The sequence below is a fragment of the Coffea eugenioides genome, chromosome 1 (assembly GCF_003713205.1).
Source record: "Coffea eugenioides isolate CCC68of chromosome 1, Ceug_1.0, whole genome shotgun sequence".
Taxonomy (NCBI): Eukaryota; Viridiplantae; Streptophyta; class Magnoliopsida; order Gentianales; family Rubiaceae; genus Coffea; species Coffea eugenioides.
The window spans coordinates 51,005,925-51,025,923 of NC_040035.1; the positions used below are offsets into that span (position 1 = coordinate 51,005,925).

General features: G+C 37.5%; 4 protein-coding genes across 5 annotated transcripts; 2 read left to right on the forward strand and 2 right to left on the reverse strand.

The window, feature by feature from the left end:
- Positions 1-284: 284 nt before the first annotated feature.
- Positions 285-5,833, reverse strand: LOC113782787. The gene is made up of 10 exons (XM_027328712.1): positions 5,010-5,833; positions 4,642-4,748; positions 4,431-4,556; positions 4,228-4,324; positions 3,601-3,675; positions 3,357-3,439; positions 2,065-2,208; positions 1,403-1,475; positions 976-1,318; positions 285-699 (listed from the first exon to the last, which is right to left on the reverse strand). Exons 1-10 carry the CDS (start codon positions 5,290-5,292, stop codon positions 624-626), a joined length of 1,407 nt encoding a protein of 468 aa, XP_027184513.1. The 5' UTR covers positions 5,293-5,833; the 3' UTR covers positions 285-623.
- Positions 5,834-8,472: 2,639 nt separating this feature from the next.
- Positions 8,473-10,853, forward strand: LOC113748845 (E3 ubiquitin-protein ligase BAH1-like). Of its 2 annotated transcripts, XM_027292424.1 has the most exons (6): positions 8,473-8,565; positions 8,949-9,191; positions 9,534-9,773; positions 9,860-9,997; positions 10,372-10,430; positions 10,562-10,853. In XM_027292424.1, the coding sequence occupies exons 2-6, from the start codon at positions 9,021-9,023 to the stop codon at positions 10,668-10,670; spliced, it is 717 nt and encodes a 238-aa protein (XP_027148225.1). In that variant the 5' UTR covers positions 8,473-8,565; positions 8,949-9,020; the 3' UTR covers positions 10,671-10,853. The 2 variants fall into 2 exon arrangements, with proteins under 2 accessions (XP_027148225.1, XP_027148234.1); XM_027292433.1 differs by having other exon boundaries at positions 8,473-9,191; positions 9,860-10,001.
- A 1,212-nt stretch (positions 10,854-12,065) lies between these two features.
- Positions 12,066-14,402, forward strand: LOC113764127 (peptidyl-prolyl cis-trans isomerase CYP19-4). Its single transcript, XM_027308194.1, has 7 exons — positions 12,066-12,266; positions 12,831-12,909; positions 13,110-13,157; positions 13,259-13,282; positions 13,519-13,701; positions 13,803-13,878; positions 13,989-14,402. The coding sequence occupies exons 1-7, from the start codon at positions 12,189-12,191 to the stop codon at positions 14,125-14,127; spliced, it is 627 nt and encodes a 208-aa protein (XP_027163995.1). The 5' UTR covers positions 12,066-12,188; the 3' UTR covers positions 14,128-14,402.
- Positions 14,403-16,861: 2,459 nt separating this feature from the next.
- Positions 16,862-17,760, reverse strand: LOC113764138. Its single transcript, XM_027308205.1, has 2 exons — positions 17,419-17,760; positions 16,862-17,286 (listed from the first exon to the last, which is right to left on the reverse strand). The coding sequence occupies exons 1-2, from the start codon at positions 17,652-17,654 to the stop codon at positions 17,217-17,219; spliced, it is 306 nt and encodes a 101-aa protein (XP_027164006.1). The 5' UTR covers positions 17,655-17,760; the 3' UTR covers positions 16,862-17,216.
- Between the last annotated feature and the right edge of the window lie 2,239 nt (positions 17,761-19,999).

The window sequence follows — 19,999 nt, forward strand, 5'->3', positions numbered from 1 at the left end:
AGTTTAAGTGTAGCCGCCGAGGAGATACTCCGCGTAGGGGCAAACTCCACCAGTCCCTTATGCCCCATTAGATAAGAGAAATTCCTCCACCTGTTGCCAAAATTGTCCAACGGGCTTCTTAGGGACATTTCTTGGCCCATGAACAAAATTTGGCTGCGAAACAGAGCCCCAACGTTTCAAGCAGAAGACAATAATAACTGATAAGAGGGCACCAGTACACTACCGTACACCAAAAAAAAAGAAAAAAAGAAAAAGCAGTCCTATTCTCTTAGAATAAGCAAGGATTCCTCCAGAAAATCATGTACTTCTATGTTGAATACCATTCACTTACAATAATTGTCTATTTATACTGATCTAGGCACGTAAAGAAAGCCATTATGCTTCAAATTTGTTTGAAGCTTTACATGGAAGACTGAGGATTCCTATCAAGAAAAAATTTAGCTACGATTTACATGGACCTGTAACTGTAGTCAAGCTCATGCAACCCAATCTAAAAATGGTATGCATCTTCCTTGTGCTCCATTTCTGATGCATCTTCCAGCAAGGTTTCCGCATCATTTTTTCAGTGAGCAGTTTCACTTCACTCGGTGCTAGACTCGTTTCCCAAACAGGAAACTCAATATCTACACGCTAAAAATCTTCCTCACCTTCTTCATTGCCTTACGGCAGATTGGACATTTACCAGCCTCCTCCATGGCCCTGCATAAAGACACACGGAATTATGGATATGAGATTTTGAAACCACAATTTTCATCTTAACGAACTTTCCAACAACTAAAATGCCATTCGTGTTTTGTCAATTCCCCTTCTCCCCCTTCCACTGCTCCTTCATGAAGGCAGGAAAAAAAAAATGAAGGGCATAAATTTTTTAAATTTCTTTTCCAAATATGGCACCGGCATTGATAAAGAATGACCTTCACCATTCCAAGAATCCAAGATTTTCTCGGTATAAGAGCAACAGTGAAGTCAACTAACCTTTTCCCACAAGTAAAGCAGGCAGCACAATGCCCACAAGGAAGAAAGAAACAGTCGCGAAATGCATCCGAGCAAAGGATGCAAAGCTGTCTATGATCTTTAAGGCCGTCTCCCTCCTTTAGTTGCTTTCCATCAGGGGTGGCTATTGAGTCATTCAACTCCTCTTCATCGTGTGACATTGAATCAACAGAGCCCCAACTAGAAAGATCATCATCCTTCTGAGAAAGCAGTGGGGCTCTTTCAGATGCTGTCATCCCAGCTTGGAATCCTGTCTCATATTCTCCAGTAATCCTAAATGAGAAGCAAAGTTTTGTTGCCAGTATAAGGAGGACGGTCACTGAGGCTGCAAATATAGCAAATCCAACATTCAGTGTCACACACTTTTCTGGGTGCCGCAGAAAAAATATCAAATTCAGAAAACACAAACCTGATCCAACAAAGTATGAAATCCATCGTTGACCATAAGATACTTGTGCATGCCATATATAATTGGTCATACCCTGGAAACATTGAATCATGGATTAATGTGTGGAGACACTACAATTTAGATGGATGATAGAGGTTCACTTTGACAAAAGACAGAGCTAATATTCTTGACTCCACAACACATTAATGTTGATCAATGCAGCAACTTCCTCATACTGAGAATGTAATATACTTTCTTATCTACATCTAAGTGATAATATCATTAACCCAGTCGCAAAGGCATAAAAAGTAACAAATCTGGGCCATGAAAATGTAGTGATTAGCCAAAACATTGAAAAAAAAAACCAGCAAGATCTTAATCTGGCGTCCACCTTGGACATGAAGTCAATGAAACAGAACCACTGAACTTGGATAACTCTGTGTTTGATTTTTTTTTTTTTTTTTTAAAAACCCACGATATATTCTAATTAGTTTGAAAGCATTTGTTTTCATGACTGCAGTCATAATCGTCAGGGATAAAAAGCAATCTAACTTGCATAATCAAACTAGAGAGAGAGAGAGGGAGGGAGGGAGAGAAGAATACAAAAAATTAATGTTGACTGTCATGAACTAAATTTCTGCTAAGAATAATAGTAAGACACACACTGAAAGTAGCTGCCTTACCAGCTCTGGGCCAGGAGTAGTGATGATAGCAGCATTTCCCATGAAAAATAGCCTCCAAATGCAAGGCCGATGACTCACTGAGCAATTATAATTGGCTTGAGTTGTATTGTACGTCAGAGCCTCTATTGTGAAGTTCAACTGAACCTATACAATTTGATTGAATTCATCAAACGGCATGATGTAAACTGTCAGATACTGTTTTAGCTCTTTGTAAGGTACAACTAACAATAACCTTGCTTCCCCATAATGTCCCCACATATGGGATCAACTGACCTTTGATTGATACCAGGCATCTATTAACTTTCAAGAGCTAGTTATTCAGATGCAATAATGTTAAAATTACCCTTTCCTGGCCCAACCAAAAATGCAACATGAACTTGATCCCTTTAGTAAGACAAACTAGTTTCATTTGCCCTTGAGTCCTGGTGGACGTGCATTAGATATTTTTAAAATGCTTCCCTTTTTCATCTGTAAAATTCCAGAGACGCATCTAAAGTTTATTTATTTTCAATAAAAAGAAAAATATGCTAATTGTCAAATTGTCACCGTAATTGTTGATTTTAAGGGATAGAAAAACTTAAGCTGTAAGACATGCTATAGGGAACCTGGTAGTAATTTCATAAATTAATATCAATCTGCATGAGGCAAGAGGGATTGTGATGATATTACCTCTACTGACAGAAACTATTTTCAGAATAATTCTTTCATCATTTCTCAAAAACATCCATGAGCAGCCTAAAGAAGTATCCTACATGCTTTTACCTTAGTTGAGTTCAGTTCCATCGAGGTATCCTAAGTAATGCACAAATGATGGAAAGCAGTTATACAGAACGAAATAACCTTATGAAAGTCATAAGAACAGACAAGAAATTCATTTGTCTAAACATCTGCATTTAGAGCTCAATGGAATGGTTTTTGAGCCAACAAGTAACAAACCAAATGTCTATCTAAAGTAGCCTAAAGTAATAAAAGAGGGAGGTTGCCAGAAGGGGGGAAAAACAAAAAGAGTATGCTTGACTTTTAACTACCTTCAGAAGTCAGGTCAAAATCATTCCCACAAGAAATTTACAGTGCTGTTCGCTCTTTTCTGCCTTGGAGGAATGTCAAGTAAACATCTAGCACATTATGGGACGTCAATACTTCTACCATCATTTCATTGAAAGATATTTAGTCTATGCCACTGCAGTCGTTCTAATTAATTTCCAATTTTAAAATATGCGTGCTTGAAACTTTTAATCTATAAAAGTGATGTAATCACGAAGTATCTATAAGAGTCAAGATGTTGAGCTTACCTGCACTTCCTCAAAGTTCAAGTTCCCCAATGCAATATAATACATTTTGGATCTCAAAATTTCCTGCTCTACTGTTCCAGTTCCTGCAAGGAGTATCAAATGAAAAAAGAAAGGAAACAAAAGCCATAGATGCTCAAAGCAACTCAAAAAAAAGGGTAATGATGAAACTACTACATCTGTTCTCTCTCTCTCTCTCACTCACAGAGAGAGAGAGAGAGAGAGAGAGAGAGATTTAGCTGTTTACCATGGATAATGTTCCAGGATAAAGTCGTAGTGGGTTGTGATGGGTCCCCAATCCAATCAACAAGGTTTCCTTTTCCTTCAAAATAAATTACAGGAAAGTTAGACCAGAAATGGGAATGTAGAAAGAAAAGGGAGCAGTATAAAGCCAAAATTTCAACCAGTTAGAATTAAAAAATATCTCTAGATGGTTTCAGATGAGGACTCTTTAATCAGGATCTCAAGGACATCAACTTGGGATTAACTTAACAGTAGGTCTAGAAACTCACCACCTGCCTTCCTGTCCCAAAAAGCAAAACACGCACACACACAAAGCAACCTTCAAAGTTCTTCAAGGTTCTCAAAAATTTTTCGATGAAGATGGCAAAGATTCTGAAATAGGATAAGTCCTGAAATTCATATTTGAATCCTTTCAGGCCTAGAAATTATATTCTGATACAAATCGTGCCTATTATCACAATCAGAAACTCTAGTCAACACGATCTAATTTTTTTTAAAGACTCTGACCCATTGGATTTTTACCATCAAGCCTTACTAGATCAAACACTTATAAACAACAATAGAGACAGTTGTATGCACTGAATAACTAAACACAGCAATCAGAAAGATTCCAGAGATCCAGAGCTTTTACCTTCAACTATTACAAGGGACAAAGCAGCACCAGTTGGACTTTTTACACAGTATGAAACACGTATTTTCGACCCTTTGTTCAGAAAGTATTGCCACTCCTGTAGAACAAAGATGTTTTCAACTACGCACTTTAGTCAAAAGAGCTCAAAAGACTCAAGAAATCATTGAATTTTGAGACCCAAGAGGCAACCGAAGAAACTTTACCCTGTGGTTTCCAGGTTCAACAAATGCAACATGTGCCTCTGTCCAGGTAATTTTAACATCCAGAGGAGGTAATTCATCAAACCCATACAGAACTGGTCGGTGTTTTGATTCATGTAATTCCTTGACCTGTATGTATATAAACCAACTCAAACTCTCGTGTTTTGCGCCAGAGAAAGCAGCAAGAGTAGAAGAAAAGCATCCAACAACTGACCTTGATTGACTGCACGAAAAATGGATTGGCATCTAAAAGGCGTGAACTATTAGGACCCAACTCAATGTTTGAAGGTCCATAAAATCCCAGTATCACAGCAAGACAAGCTGTCAAAAATCCAAATAAAAACTCAAGATTCGCGCATATGTTGTATGATCAAAATTTACAGAAATACGGAGTCTTTCACGCCAAAAAACAGCACTACAACTAATTGGGTTTTCTCTATTCAAAATCACTATCTTTCTTGACAAGACACCGGAAACACATTTGTTGAGTTCGTCAAACAAAGAAAGAATAATAGAGCAACATTTAGACAAATCATGTGCCCAATTCAAGAAAATTTCAAAAAGAAAAGAAAATAGTAGTACCCAAAATCCAAAGAGTGACGAGGACTATGAATGCAGCACACGCCTCATCTCTGATACTTGCGTTAACCACCTGAAATACTGAAACATTTAGGCGATAAGATACCGGGCGATGGCGGTGCTGATGCGGGGGGTGGTACTGCTCAAGGTCGTTTGGGGTTCGATCACGGGCAACAAATGCATTCTCCTCTTGTTCTTGAACATGTGCAGAAGATGAGGATGATGGAGCCTCGTGGTTTACTGAATCAGAAGAAGCAACCGTAAGCCCACCAGTAATGACGTCCATTCTTGACCGCAGCACGAAGACAACGAAATACTGGCTAGTACTAAAAGAAACAAATATGGAGTGACCTGGATTTGGATTAGTTAAAGATTGCTTGACAAGTTATTGGAAGTTTGAGTGCAGATAAAGGAAAAGGGAAGTTAAATTGGAAAGAGATAAAGACGGGGGGAATGACAAACTTTCTACTGCAGTGAATACCAGTGCTTTTTCAAGAAAGTAAGGAAAGAGGAAAGTGGGATTGATTCTGATAGTGTAGGATGAAGGCTAGAGCAATTAACATGGGCAATTGAGAATTCATGGTGGAAATTCATCTGTTTTACTAAATAGCCTTCTTCCGGTTTTTGTACATCTCCTATATCTGATTCTGTATCAGTTTTCGTACTTCTCACACAAATTTCAAAGGCTCTGAAAAATGAATCTGGAAACAGCATCAAATGGTGGACAGTGGTCCAACAGAATTGTTTGAAAAATGTGGACGAGGTGGTTGGGATGGGTGGCAGCGCGGAATGGGGCGATGGCACTTGATGCACTCACCAACCGGTCTCTCGGGGTTTCGGTGTGCACAGTTGAGTGACTCAGCTGTAAACTCCCACCAGTTGGGCTGGGCACTTTGGTGTCGCGGGAAGAGTGTTAGTTGTTGATTTGACCCCTTATGCTGAGCCAAAACTGAAAACTGTAACTGATGGATAAAAGTAGGCCCTGGCGGCCTCTGATCAGTGCTCAACTCCAATTATCGTACATCATGGCCTGGACACCTCCTCAGTTTGTTACCTTGTATTCGCAGATAGTATATATATTAATTAATCAGCACCTTTAAATGCGTGGACATATGCAAAAGATGAAATATGCTTCTCGTAAAATTGAAATCTGAAATTATCAAATTAATGAATTATTCAATATTAAATTTGATATATTTAAATATATATCATATTAAATGATAAGCAAATAACTTATCACTTATTTTCTTAGACCAAATTTTGCCTATGAAATTTAGTGGCCGCTTAATGAATTCAGATGTTCTAATTTTGATGATCAAACACGTCTGAATATGTTAAAATTTTAATTCATTATATTTAAGTGTTGAATTAGATTGTCAAACAAGATTGAAACCTAAATTCAAATTAAAATCAAATAATATGTATTCAAAATTACTAGTATATACACTACTGACACAAAAGAAATTAATTCAGTTTTAACAGTGTCAATATATGTCTAGATTAAGTAGAGATGTGACAATTAGATTCTCCTAATATTATTTTCTTTCATTTTTAAGTAAATTGTTTCACCAAGATGTCGTAGAGACTTGAGACTCGCTTAGAAATCTTACTTAGGGCTGCTTGGAGTTGCAGCAGTATATTGAAAAGTACTTCTCTAATAAATCTTTTAATAAAAGTACTTATCAACTGCTTAAATGTCTTTAAATATATTGTTTGGATATACAATTCAATAGGTACTTATTATATTAGATAATGTGTAATTTAAAAATCTTTAAAAGTATTTATCTTTTTATTTGGTTCATAAATTAGGATAAGATGATTAAATTTGATATTTTATTTTTCAAATCACAAAAGCTAATTTAAAAGCACCAAATTTGAGTTTTTGCTAAAAGTACTTTTAACACTAAAAACTCTGCTTCTAATTTTATGAAATGATGTTCACCAAACACTTTAAAAATAATTTTAGGAGCTAAAAGTAACGCAATCCCAAACGAGACCTTAGTTTACTTTTCAACAATTGTCTGCTAGTAGTAATTGAATATGATTAGCAATTGCCTTTTGAGTTGGGTTGAGGATTAGGTTTAAAAATTTCTTCCTCTCTATTGTTGGGAAAAAAAAGTAATTGAATATGATTATTATAAATCCAGGGAATGACACAGCGGCCGTGAGAAAAGAGAGGGGAAAACGAGAGAATTTTTTCATGAATATTGAAATAACTAACTATCAAACAGGCCTCGAGTTTGATGCTCCTCAATGGGCCATAATTGTAGGCCTCGAGAATCTCTTTTGATATGTGCATACTATACAAACGTCCACGGATCTAGTGGCTGGAGGCGGGCCACCGTCCCATCTCGTACGAAATTTATGTATGTTTTTGTTCTCTTCAATTGAAATTATTTTTAACGATATCCATATATCTAACGATATCCAAAATCTATTTATGTATGAAGTTCGTCTCTTAAAAAAATAAATTTTAAGTCCTACGAACTCTTTAATTATACAAGAATTTGTAATGTGGTAGTGCATGCATTAGTGGCTTGTACCAGCCATACCCATTTTTTAATTTCTTGGAGTACTGGACGCATTTTATCTTGAAAAGTCAACTTGTCCGAACAGATTGGATCCAGACCCGGGGATAATTAACCCTGATTCCGCCGGTTTTGCATGGATCTCAAAAAAATTACTTTCATGCATGAACTGCGAAGGGAATGTTCCAGTGATAGTTCACCAGCAGAAGCTCAACTTGTAACAAGGAAGCGTTTGGTTCGCTATGGAATTTGAGGATTGGGTTTGGAATTGAGAACCCAATTCCAATTCTGATGTCCAATTTGCTATATTTTTTCTTTGTAAAATTAAAATTCATTGAATTATAATTCCTCAAGCATCCATTCCAATTCCTGCTATATGGGTGGAAGAGTTCATGTGTTGGGCTGGGCTGAGTGTACACATAGCAGAGTACCAACTTAGGCATAAAATCTGTTTCACTTCCTTAATGATGCTTTAATGTGTTAAATGCGGTATGTAATATTATCTATGCTTTCCTTATTAATAGTCAAAATTATTAACCATTAGGTGATTAATATGAGATCAAACGATCTTTCCTTCATTATCTCTCAATGATATGTATTGACCAAGAATTCAGTTGGAATTCATTGACACGGTGAATGTGGATGCACACGATCGATTTTTTGATTGAGATAATGGAAAAGTGAAAGTGGCCGATCGAGCCTCTGTCAAGCACTAATGATTGTATTCGTAGAAAAGGTTAGTAGGGGTCCCCAAGAGGGACACATAAACACAAAATGTATTGTATTGTGATGATCGATAGGAAAGGAATAATCCAAACCAAATAGCGTCTTTGGATTTGGATATAAAGATGGAAACTAAGTCCACTACCTACACAAGAATGTGTAACTTTTGGGCCGAATAAATTCTCCAGCTGTTTCCCTTCCCTTTTGCAGTGACTTCCCTAAGTGCAGAACCTCAGTGAACGTCGAGAAGCAAGCCAGGAGTTGAGTACACGGCTCATTACATCAACTGTCTCCCCGAAGTTCCTCAGGTCTTCATCTTCCTTTTTGCCAACCTTCATGTTTCCAATCTTTTTCTTGAACAAAAAAATGAAAGAATTTGTTCCCTTTTGTCAAAACTAAATGATTTAGGTTATCCAAAAAGCTCCGGTAACTTGACTCATAAGGGAGCTGGAAACGAGATATGCATCTTTGAAACTGAGAAATATTATTGTCTTAGTTTGTCAAACTCGTTTATCCTCCTGGTCAGTACTTGGAGAATACTTCGTAAATTGCGGCAGGATGGTGTTCATATGACCAAGTGGCATATTCTCACTGCTAGCTTAGCCTGATTTTTCCTCCCGCTTTACATATTATTTTTCCTCCCCCCCCCATATCCAGCCCTTCAGTTTTTTCATCTAATTACATGTTGTAGCATGCGAAGGGGCAGTTTTTACGTCAGGTACAAGAAACTCCTCCGCAACTGTAATCTGCTTCAGCAAACCATATGGCTAAATATCTCAAGACCTTGTTGGCTTCAGGATTCCGGAAATATTTCGTAATTTGTATAAACAGGGTACGAGAGAAGCATGCCGCCCTGGCACTAGAAAGCAACGCTTCAACGTCATCTGATATCAGTACAAAGGCCATGGGAGAAGTCCTGAGGAAATATGACAAGGTCATTGAATTTTTATGATTTGAAATGTGACGAGGTCATTGAATTTTCATTTTTTTTTTCTCAGTACTTTTCAGGTTCCATTTTCAGCTCTGTATAGGTTTTAAAGAAGTCAGATAGCTCATAACCGCATTGATATCTCCCACTTCCAGTATATAAACTACTATATCAAAAGGAACAAACAGAAATTAACTTGCAAATCTTCAAGACAAACAAATTGTGCTTTGAAATGCAGACCGCATAAAGGCAGAATTATGATGAATATGCAACTAAATTTCATCTATACTTGGCCCCTTCATATTGTCGATGCATTAATCAGCAAGATCTGTCTTTTTCTGCCTGCAGGTTCATGGCTCAATAAACAACCTGAAATGCCAAAATGTGCAGCTTGAGGACCTTAAAAACCCTTGCCTCTGTGAATTGATGGCATGGCACATAAATGTGCAGGAAAAAAAGAACAAAACTACTATTCCTGGACTATTGGATGACTGCAAGCTGCAAATAAGTGAAGGAAGATTTTCCATTTCAGCATCTCTTTCCAATTCGAGGGTGCTTGATGTTGATCTAACTTGTTCTATCTGTTTGGTGAGTTAAATGTTTTAGTAGTAAGAAGTGTTCCCTTTAGCTTCAGCACCGGTGAAGTTGAGACTTGTGCATATATTTGACAACAGGAAGCATTATTTGATCCAGTTTCTCTCACATGTAGTCATATGTTCTGTTACATGTGTGCTTGTTCTGCTGGATCAGTATCTACCATTGATGGAATAAAGGCTGCAGATTCAAAATCAAAATGCCCATTGTGCAGAAAAGTAGGTAACTTTACTTTTATGTGAATTCACTTGGTAGATGTATCGAACAAGTGCTGAACATGGTTGCAAAATCAAGAAAATGAACCCGGTTGCTAGAAAAGGCAGCAGGAAGTAGGAATTACCCTCATCAATTGCAAAAACTTCTTGCATATGTTAATGCGAAGTCTGTGGCTACTCATGTTAGGTGTAGGTAAAATGGCCAGCACATAAGCTCTAAAACATAATACACCTGATCTAAGCCAAACTAGTGCCTAAGTTGATGGTAGTTTACGTGCAAAGTTCTGTTTCCTGATTTTGGTGTCCGAGGCACGTGGATAAAATATTGAGAACAAGATTGTGACAATGTCACTGATTATGGGATTTACTTCCATCAGAATGGTGTGTTCAGTGGAGCAATGCGCATGTCCGAACTAAGCATTTTACTGAGAAGAAAGTAAGTTGATTCAGTTATTGGCTGGTTTATTTTACAGTGCAAATCTAAGTACAGCAATACTTGAGGAAAAACCAAAAAGAAGAAGGTTTACATTAGCTGCATTTAATTGAGCCTTCCTGGTATTTGGATAGATTGCCAGAATACTGGGACGAACGGCGGCAGAAGGAGCGGAAAGCACGGCTGGAAGAAGCTAAAGAATACTGGCAGTTACAATGTCGTGCCTTCGTTGGACTTGACTAAAGTTGGAGACCGAGAAGAAGATCAATCTTGGCAGTCCTCTTTCCTCTGTATTGAGAAGAACCAAGAACTAGATGTCTTTGCTTTTGTTTTGTTTTTCTTCAATATTTCATAGAAACTGTGCTATATTTGTGGAGTTACAAGTGGGCTCATGCTTCATAGTTTGAGCAGAAATCAGATGGTTAACCAAAGAGAAATCTTAAAGAAAGAAATGTTCAATACAAAAACAGCAAATCGCAGTTGGCACTCGTAGAAATGCAGCAAGAAATTAAGTTTTTCTTTTGGTGAATAAGGATGCATTAAAAGTAAACAAAGAGGTTGACAGAAGTAGTCATTATACAGTCATCCAGAATCATCAGAAATCACATCCAGGATGCCTGGAAAGATAACACCCCTAATATCATCTAACACAAAAAGAAGTATGAAATCAGGACAACTATCAAAGCCTGGATGTGTCCTATACAGCTCCTTCCATATTTTGCCAGCACGTCTGCGCATCTATTTGCTTCCCGGAAATTATGGTAGAAACGTACCTGCTAAAATGCAGTCAATAGCTCCCGGCAATCAAAAAGAAGAGGGGAAAGCTCATGAAAAATTAGAGAATTATTTTGGATAAGAGAGACTATAATTTTTGAATTCGATTCCATTTCAAGGGAGGAGATATTAAGCAATTTTGCCAGGTGTAATCCTTCTCTGAGTGCCCAAAATTCAGCACAAGGCACTAAACAAGCTCCCAGTGCGAGCAATCCAGAGACCATTGCAATCCCTGATGATTCCTCGAACACCTGCCTTACTGAGTGAACCAGGCAACCAGCAACTGAGCCATAAATGTTGAGTTTTGCTTAGTTAGGGAATCCATCTAATATAGGAATCTACCTTGCTGGCAATGCAAGTCTTGTTTACAGGACCCAATAGGAAAATTTCATGCGCAAGGTTTAGACGAGCAAGAAAAATTAAGTTACCATACGTTCAGAGTTATAACGATTTTGATCCTGTCACCAGCCAAACCAAAAAAAAAAAAAAAAGGATAGTGAAACTCAAATTTATAGATTATTTTTAGCCACTAATATTTTTCTAAATCCATCACTTTGTACTTCTTTATTCCTATATTTTAATTAAGTTACAATGTCAGTGATACTGCTCCGGAAAAAAAAAAAAACACACACACACACACACACATAGTTCATTGCAGATAGATGGAGAGCCATTCCAACTAAAGCGTGAAGACATTTGAAGGAACTAAAATCACGCCTTAGTTATTCTTGCTGCCGTAGAGATTCTGGACTTTCTCGTGCTTTTCTTTGGGCCTTCACGTTCCAGTCTTATTAGTCCATCAAGTCCAAAATTCTACTCCAAAGAACCCCCACGAACCTCTAACCAATAGCATTGATCAGCAACACCTCAATACGTTACGTGTCGCTGTTCTATTGGTGGCCTCCACAAAACCCCTCGGGTCATATACCCTTCCTTCTCCGAGTGGGTACCCGAAAAAGTTGAGGAACACAACTTCGGCAGAAGGATATGGCCAGATCGAGCTCGCAAACTCTCACAGTACTCTTTTGCAGTCTACTCATCCTCGGACTGACAGCCGTTGCTCAGGTTATTTTCGTTATCCTCATCATCGGTATATTATAATACACTAATTCTGAATCAAAGTTTCGATCTGTCTTTATCGGATTGATTTTAACTGCAATTTTAGTTGTTGAATAGAGCATAAAACCAATTCCAATATTTTGTCCCGACGTTTTAGGTGATCCTCATTTTTGGCTTTTTGCATGATGGAGAATTTAATTAGTATTATAAAATGATTGACCTGGATGAGGAACTTATAGTACTCTCCAGGATTTCGATTTTTAACGATCTATGTGGATAATTGCCCGCAACTAATAGAATTTAGTAGTAATAGTAGTAATAGATTCTACCGATATGGCTATCGTGTTTGTGGATTGGTTGTTTAACAAAATCGTGAAGTTGGCCGAAGGAAAAATGAAGATATTATTTAACTATTGAATTGCTTTTTCCCGATTTAATGGAGTTACTGAGTATCGTCCGAGATAACTAATTCATGGAATTTTATAATTCTTAAGAAACATTTAAAGTTTGCAATTTGTTCGATACTTGATGTTCGACTACTTATATTTTACTACATAATTACACACGCAGGCTAAAAAATCAGACAATGACTTGAAAGAAGTGACTCACAAAGTTTACTTCGATGTCGAGATTGATGGAAGACCTGCTGGTATGCTCTTGGTCTTCCTTTTCATGCTCTTATCAGTTGTACTTGCATACAGATCTTATATCTAAATCTAATGCTGCGAGTTTTACTAAGAATAGGCCTGAGTATGAAGTGAACCACTGGAGCTGCTAATTTTATAGATTATCGCCTATTTCTTTTTTAAATTTTAGACTTGAAAAATGATCTTTGTCATTCGTGTTCAGGGCGGGTGGTGATGGGTCTCTTTGGCAAAGCAGTTCCTAAGACAGCAGGTATGATGGTGTGATATAAGATAAAAAATGGGTGATCTCATCAAAACGTTCTATTTCCTGATTTTTTTTTCTTTCTCAAACACATTTATTTTGGTTGGCAGAAAATTTCAGAGCATTGTGCACAGGTACATTCTATAATCTGCTTCCTTCTCAAAAATTATTCACCAACTCTGTGAATGCTTAATCCATTGTGTCTTCAAATGATTTATTGATTCATTCTGGTGAATTCTGGTCGATTTAGTGGTTAACTTGATAATTATACCAGTCTAGGATATGTATCTCATCAATGATTTGGCCGCAGCACAAGATTGGTTTGTAACTCAATTAAGCACAAGATTTACGGGTAGGATTTTATTTTCAGGGGAGAAAGGTACTGGAAAGAGCGGGAAGCCTCTCCATTACAAAGGAAGCAAATTCCATAGAATCATCCCCAACTTCATGATTCAAGGTGGTGACTTCACCCTTGGAGATGGTAGGGGTGGGGAGTCAATTTATGGAGAGAAATTTGCTGATGAAAATTTCAAAATTAAGCATACCGGACCAGGTAATTTTATTTTTTCAAGGGACTGGTTTACACAGAAGTTTTGAAAGTTCAATGATTCCCCAGCATGATGTAGATTGATTTCACTCTTATCTAATTTTCAGGCCTGATGTCAATGGCTAATGCTGGTCCTGACACCAATGGTTCACAGTTCTTCATAACAACTGTCACAACTAGCTGGTAATTTTCATGCATCTTATGCCATTGTGCTTTTAATCTTTAATAGTCAAATAAGTGGGCCTTTTCTGTTCTTTGTCGGTTCAATGTTGCACAACTTATCCTGCTTACAGGTTGGATGGTCGGCATGTAGTCTTTGGTAAGGTCCTCTCTGGCATGGATGTAGTTTATGCGATTGAAGCTGAAGGCAGGCAGAATGGAACGCCAAAAAGCGAAGTTAAAATTGCCGACAGTGGTGAACTCCCATTATGATGAACTTCTGCTTAGGTGTCTTTTTTTGTTCTGCTAACTGTTTGGGTTAGAATGGCTCAGTTGCAGTTGCATGATTCTGTATTAGTAGACCCTCGTTTCTTGTGACGGTTTCAAACTTCATAACTTTTTATTGTGGAGCTCTTTGAAGCATTATCTTTTTGTTTCCTTGAACGAGCAGTCATTGTTCTAAAGTTATATTTAACTTGTTAAATTGCAGGAGTAGAATAATGTTGGGTAGAATTGACTCAAATAAAGAAGTAGACTAAGATTGGACAGAATTTGATGTACTCAATTATTTGCAAATTTTACAATATTGAAGTCCTATTGTCGTCTATTCTGCCTGGGAAAAGAGTCGAAATCTAATCTACCACTGAGTACAGTATTTGAATTTGTCTACTGTATAGGTCGCAAGAGATGGCATTGGGTTTTAAATGCTAGCACCGCGCCACAGGATCCATAATTTTCACAAAAACCTGAATTTGGACGCATCACTCTTGACACTTGATTACCATTCCTAACTTGCGCTGTTAGGCCTGTGGCGTTTCTAACTCTGAAATTTAGAGGCGTGAACACTTTTTTTTTTAATCTTTAAGAAAAATCAGAGAGAAATAAATCATTTAATAGAACCTGGTACGAGTACTGGGATTCAGTAATCAAATTGCTTTATGACCATCTTTTCCAACTTAAGGAATTGGCCGAGAATGGCTCCTCTCATTTTGTATACCGTTCTTTGAAGTTTGGAACAAAAATGGCATTTGTTTATCATACTTTTCTCGTCATTTTTGTTAGTCAAAGATCAGTCACCACCCAGGAGATGTCGGATGCGATCAAGGTGGAATCAGGAATGTAGAAATGCCGAGCTCAATTAGACGTGTACGTAATCGAGATTAAATAGCACGATGCTGTAACAGCCAACAACTTGAAACCTCAACATTGACTATCCTTCTAGCTAAAGACATGAAAATTGAACAAAATGTCGGACGGGGCAATGCAGTTATCCAATTACAAGAGGCATAAAATCCAACGGCTAAAACGTGTATGTAAATGTCACTAAGAGAAAAATAAACAAAATTCTTCCCTATATCACACTAGGTCGAACTTAGCTTCAGTCTTTACGAGTCTAATATTTTGCGATGCAACAACAAAGGTCTTCTCCAGCCTCCGTAACAGAACAAGCGGCTCAAATCGGTAACGTATCAGATTATAGAATAGTAAGGACATTATTTCAGAAAACATCGCACTAACTGAGAAGAAGCTCACCTTCAAATGAACCATACGATCAAGTCTGATATATGCGTGTCTTGTTAACATAAACTCTCCAACGGTGTCTGTCGTCAGGAAGCAGATCAAGTGATAACACCAAAGAGAAACCTCATCCCCAATCGCACTAAGTAGACCTCATACTGTCCTGATCCCCGCAGCTTTGTTACTATCACAAAAGCAAAGCGCAGCAAGATAATTTCCTTGGCATATGGCTGCTTGGATATCCAGCAATAGTGGCTAGAATCCAGTTAATTCTAGGAGAAGTTAGTATGATAAATATCAAGAAGCCCTCTCCTTATAGGCACTTGACTGATAATAGCTACAAGTTTTTCAGTACAAGAAATTACAGAAGACACAATAACCTGCTAAAATGATTGTCAACCACAAAAAGTTCTGCATATTCTTTCAGAATCAGGCCAAGCTATTCCCTGATGAACATTCAAAAGAAAACCAAGTAATGGCAGGAAATATGGTCTTGAAGCTAATGATGTGGAACAATCAGAAAGATACATGTAATTGTGGATCCTTCTGCTAAACGTCCAAAGAGGAGTTCAGAGTCATCGTGATCCCCAAATAATTTTAGCTAGACCATTGAGAATCCCCTTGTTAACTGTTCCACTTTCTGTTTTCCCAGCACTAATAACCCCTCCACAAGAAGCTTTCTATCTTTACTTTCCCACTACTATTGCTAGATCCCCCGTCTCAAACTGAGATCCTAACCACCATGTTTGACAGATGTACAGCCTCCCCAGTAAAATGAACTTTTTCAAGGGACTCAAAGTGGTAGAATTTGGGAGCATAATCTGTAACACGATTATAGTAGTCATGCCGGGGCTAACCTTCATGAACCCCAGGGGTTGATTGGCCAAGCACAAAAGAGTAAGTAGAAGATGCTATACAACAGTAAACCTCCTACTCATCACCAATTGCAGAGTCTTTTCAATTTCATCCAATTGCCTTCTACTAGTGGTGAATCATTAGTATTTAATGGCAGCTGAGGAGGGTAATAGTGGCAATGGCAAGGGAAGAGGATGACGTTCGCAACAAATTTAACAGTGGCATCAATATTTGTTCTCTTTGTGGTCATATCTTACTGGAAATGCTTTCTCTTTGGGTAGTTTCATCCATTTTCAAAGCTTTTGCGGTGTATCATGTATGAGACTGCTCTAGGAAGGGAGGGGGAGTTCCGGGAGATGAGAAGGGAGCCAAATATCAGGCTTCCTCTTACAGATGGGGACGGGACAACATGAGAATAACACAGGCAGAGTATTTGGCGTTAACAGCAGTCAATCCTAAACAAACATAGCCGCTAACTAAAACAATTGCGCGCCAAGTCAATTCTAGGAACCAGCTGCAGGAAAACAATATCAACCAAATTAAAACATAAATACCTTAATCATGTCTTTGCACAGTCAATAAGCATCCCTGCAGCTCAGCGACTAATCGTTCCTTAATGTCACACCAGAAAACATAAAACCAGAAAAAGAACAGACATAAGCATCACATTAACCATCAGTTCCATCGCCACCATATCACAAAATCAATAACTAGTACAGTCAGTGACCGACTGAACGACACCTTAAAACTTATCCAATCCATACCAAACGACTCAAAACACAAAGACAAGCGTGAGTCAACCAAGCGACTCAACCAATAAAAGACGAGACAGCATAAGCATAGGTTTGACAAGTGAGCTCTAGAAAATGCTTATTAATTCACCAGAGGTATAAAAGAGGCATCGGAGATTACTGAAATTTCTTGAAGGATCCACCACCGATGACTTTGATCAAATCTGATAGTTTCTCGGAGAGTCCCCCGGCTGGCGGTTAGCTATTGCTACTGCTGTTGCTGGTATCGCCACTACTCTTGGATAGAGCTTGTCGCTGTTGAACGATGCTGGAGAAATTGACAGAGAGATCAGAGTAAATCCCCATGACTTTAGAAATATTACCGTTAATCTCCTGAATTAGGGCAACATTTTTAACCAAATTATCTGCAACTTTAGACTGGTGATTTTCGTTGACTTGCTTGATCAAAACTCGATTATGATCCAAAACAGATTGCACGTCGTTAAAGCTCTTGCTCAATGTCTCCCACGCCTGCACATCACAGCCCTCGTCCACCTCATCCTCGTTCTCACCGTCATCCTCGTCGTGTTTGTCGCCGCTTTTCTTCTCGCCTACTCTGCCTCTGCGTCCGAAGCGGCGCTTGGCAGCTCGAGAGAGTTGGTAATGTTTTTTTAGGGATTTTGAGGTGTCCTCCATGCTCCGGTCGAGTCCACGGCCTTTCACGACTCAGTTCTTCTCAGTCACTTCCCTGCAACAACATAATACTAATAGTAATAATAGGAAAAGGTGCAAATGAAGTGGTTTTAATTTATAGGGAGAGGGAAATGGAGGCGGTGGTGGCATCTGGGAAAAAAAAAATAGTACTTTAACCGACTCTTTTAACTGGAAGTAAAGATTACGGTGACAGCAGGCGGAATACCGAAGGATGATCATGGACCGTTGAAAGGTGGTGATGATAGGCTTGATGATCGGTAAAGTTGAGGTGGTTCCCCACAGGCATGTGAGGTCTAACGAGTTTTGCTTTTGGAGCGCTTTATGGATCCGGACTTTGTCATTGGGCGATGGATCAAAAATATCTTCCACCAACTGGGGAAGGAGATATTTAGAAGTGGTATGATGATGACGTGGATGGACATAACTGGTCGCCAATTGTATAATGAAGACTGAACCAAGCTGGCAGCCAAGGTGGATTTATTCTATTCCTTTGACTGTTTGGGACCTTTGGGTTGGGGGAAACCTACTTTTCTTTTCTTTTCCTTTTTTTTTGATAATTTTTTTATGCACTGTTACTATTTGCAACTATTAGAGGTTGTGATAGTTCATAGATTCTTTGTCCGATGGTTCCCATTTTATGTCAATAGATTTTTGCTGAAGTCGTTAACAATTAGAGGGTCGATGTTAGTTGTATCGCAGTGGAGATGTAATTGTTATATGCTTCTGATTTTGAAAGGTCTCTTTGTAATTTGATCAAACTTGAGAATTTGTTTGCTAATTTGACCAAACTTTGAGGGAGGTAACTGTAATTTATACTTTTATTAATGTTATATGCTATCAAAATTAGTGTTTATTGTCAAAATAACTCTCCTTCCAAGACATATACCCCAAGTAATCTAATTTTAAAATTTATTACTTTTATGATCCTTTTTTTACCGCATAAGTTACACATATGTCAGATAGATGCGCGCTCCATTTCTCTTTTCTATCTAATATCTTCTCCTATTCTTTTTTTTGAACCTTCCCTGGTTTTTTCCTTTCTTTATCTTTTCCTTGTTAAACGTAATTTTGAGAAGCCAATATTTATATTAAGAGTATCTAAAACTTTGGTATCACCCTTGATATTGTTTCAGTGGATGAAAATATTCTTCTTGAATCTATAATTTCAAGGTAAATGAAAATTATTCTCTTGCCTTTTCTATTGTGCAGTTTTTGAAACATTTCTACGGTCACCAACAAAAAGTTTTGAATACTAATTGTTTAACAAATGATTTCTCATACCGTATGTTTGATAAAATGTCTCGGAAGAAAACTACATAACAACATAAATTCATGTCTAGGATGACATTTGCCTTTTATACTTGTTAATTACTTATATAATAATATGGTAGTTTTTGTTTGCAAGAGAAAACTTTAAAATTTCAGCTTGATTACTTTTCGTAAAAGTTATTTTCAAGAAGTAGGAAAGATAACACAGACAAATGTGATAGCTTTGAAAATTTTGTAACTTTTCTTGTTATTGCTCACAATTTTTATTGCCATTTTGTTGCAATTTTTGTGCTTTTCAAATCTATTTTTTTTTAAAAATATATGCAATAATTTTAATACATTTCAAAAAAAATGCAAATACCAATAATAGCAAGGTCAATAATGATAGTATTTATTTTAAATAATTATATAGAAATTGTCAAAGCTATGCAATCTTCTTCTGCCTCTGTAACAAAAAAAAAATTTTAAATTTTCAGTTCATGTTAGAAAACTATAGATTAGATTAAAACATTACTTTCTTGTTATCCAACACCGCAATAAGAACAACTAGGTAATAACATCTTCATTATGGAAATAAAAATTAAAACTGAATCACATTGACAATATTTTTTAGAAAGTGTTATTTTGACAAGAAAAACTCATCAAAATTAATTTTTCTCACACTAACATATATGCAAAAAAAAATTAAATTTAAATAGGGACCAACAGCGCAAAGAAACTTTAACACTGTGACTGTACAAATACCACACTATTTTTCTTGCATGATTGTTTGACAGACACCCCTCAGACCTCATCTGCCGAAGGTATGGAATAACGTAAAGTTAACAAACAATTGCTCTTTCCTTTCTGACATTTTCTTACGAAGAATTTCAGCAAATAAACCTAGATCCCGAGCAACCTTCAAAAACCGGCAACTTTGAAGGCGGCCAGGGGACTTGTCTACCCAAACAATTGCTCTTTCCTTGTTGGAGTCGTCTTTGCCGCTTTGAAAAGTGACAGGAGATGCCCAAAGAAAAGTAAAAAAAGCGGTTCTCAAAAAGAGGGAAAGAAGAGTTAAA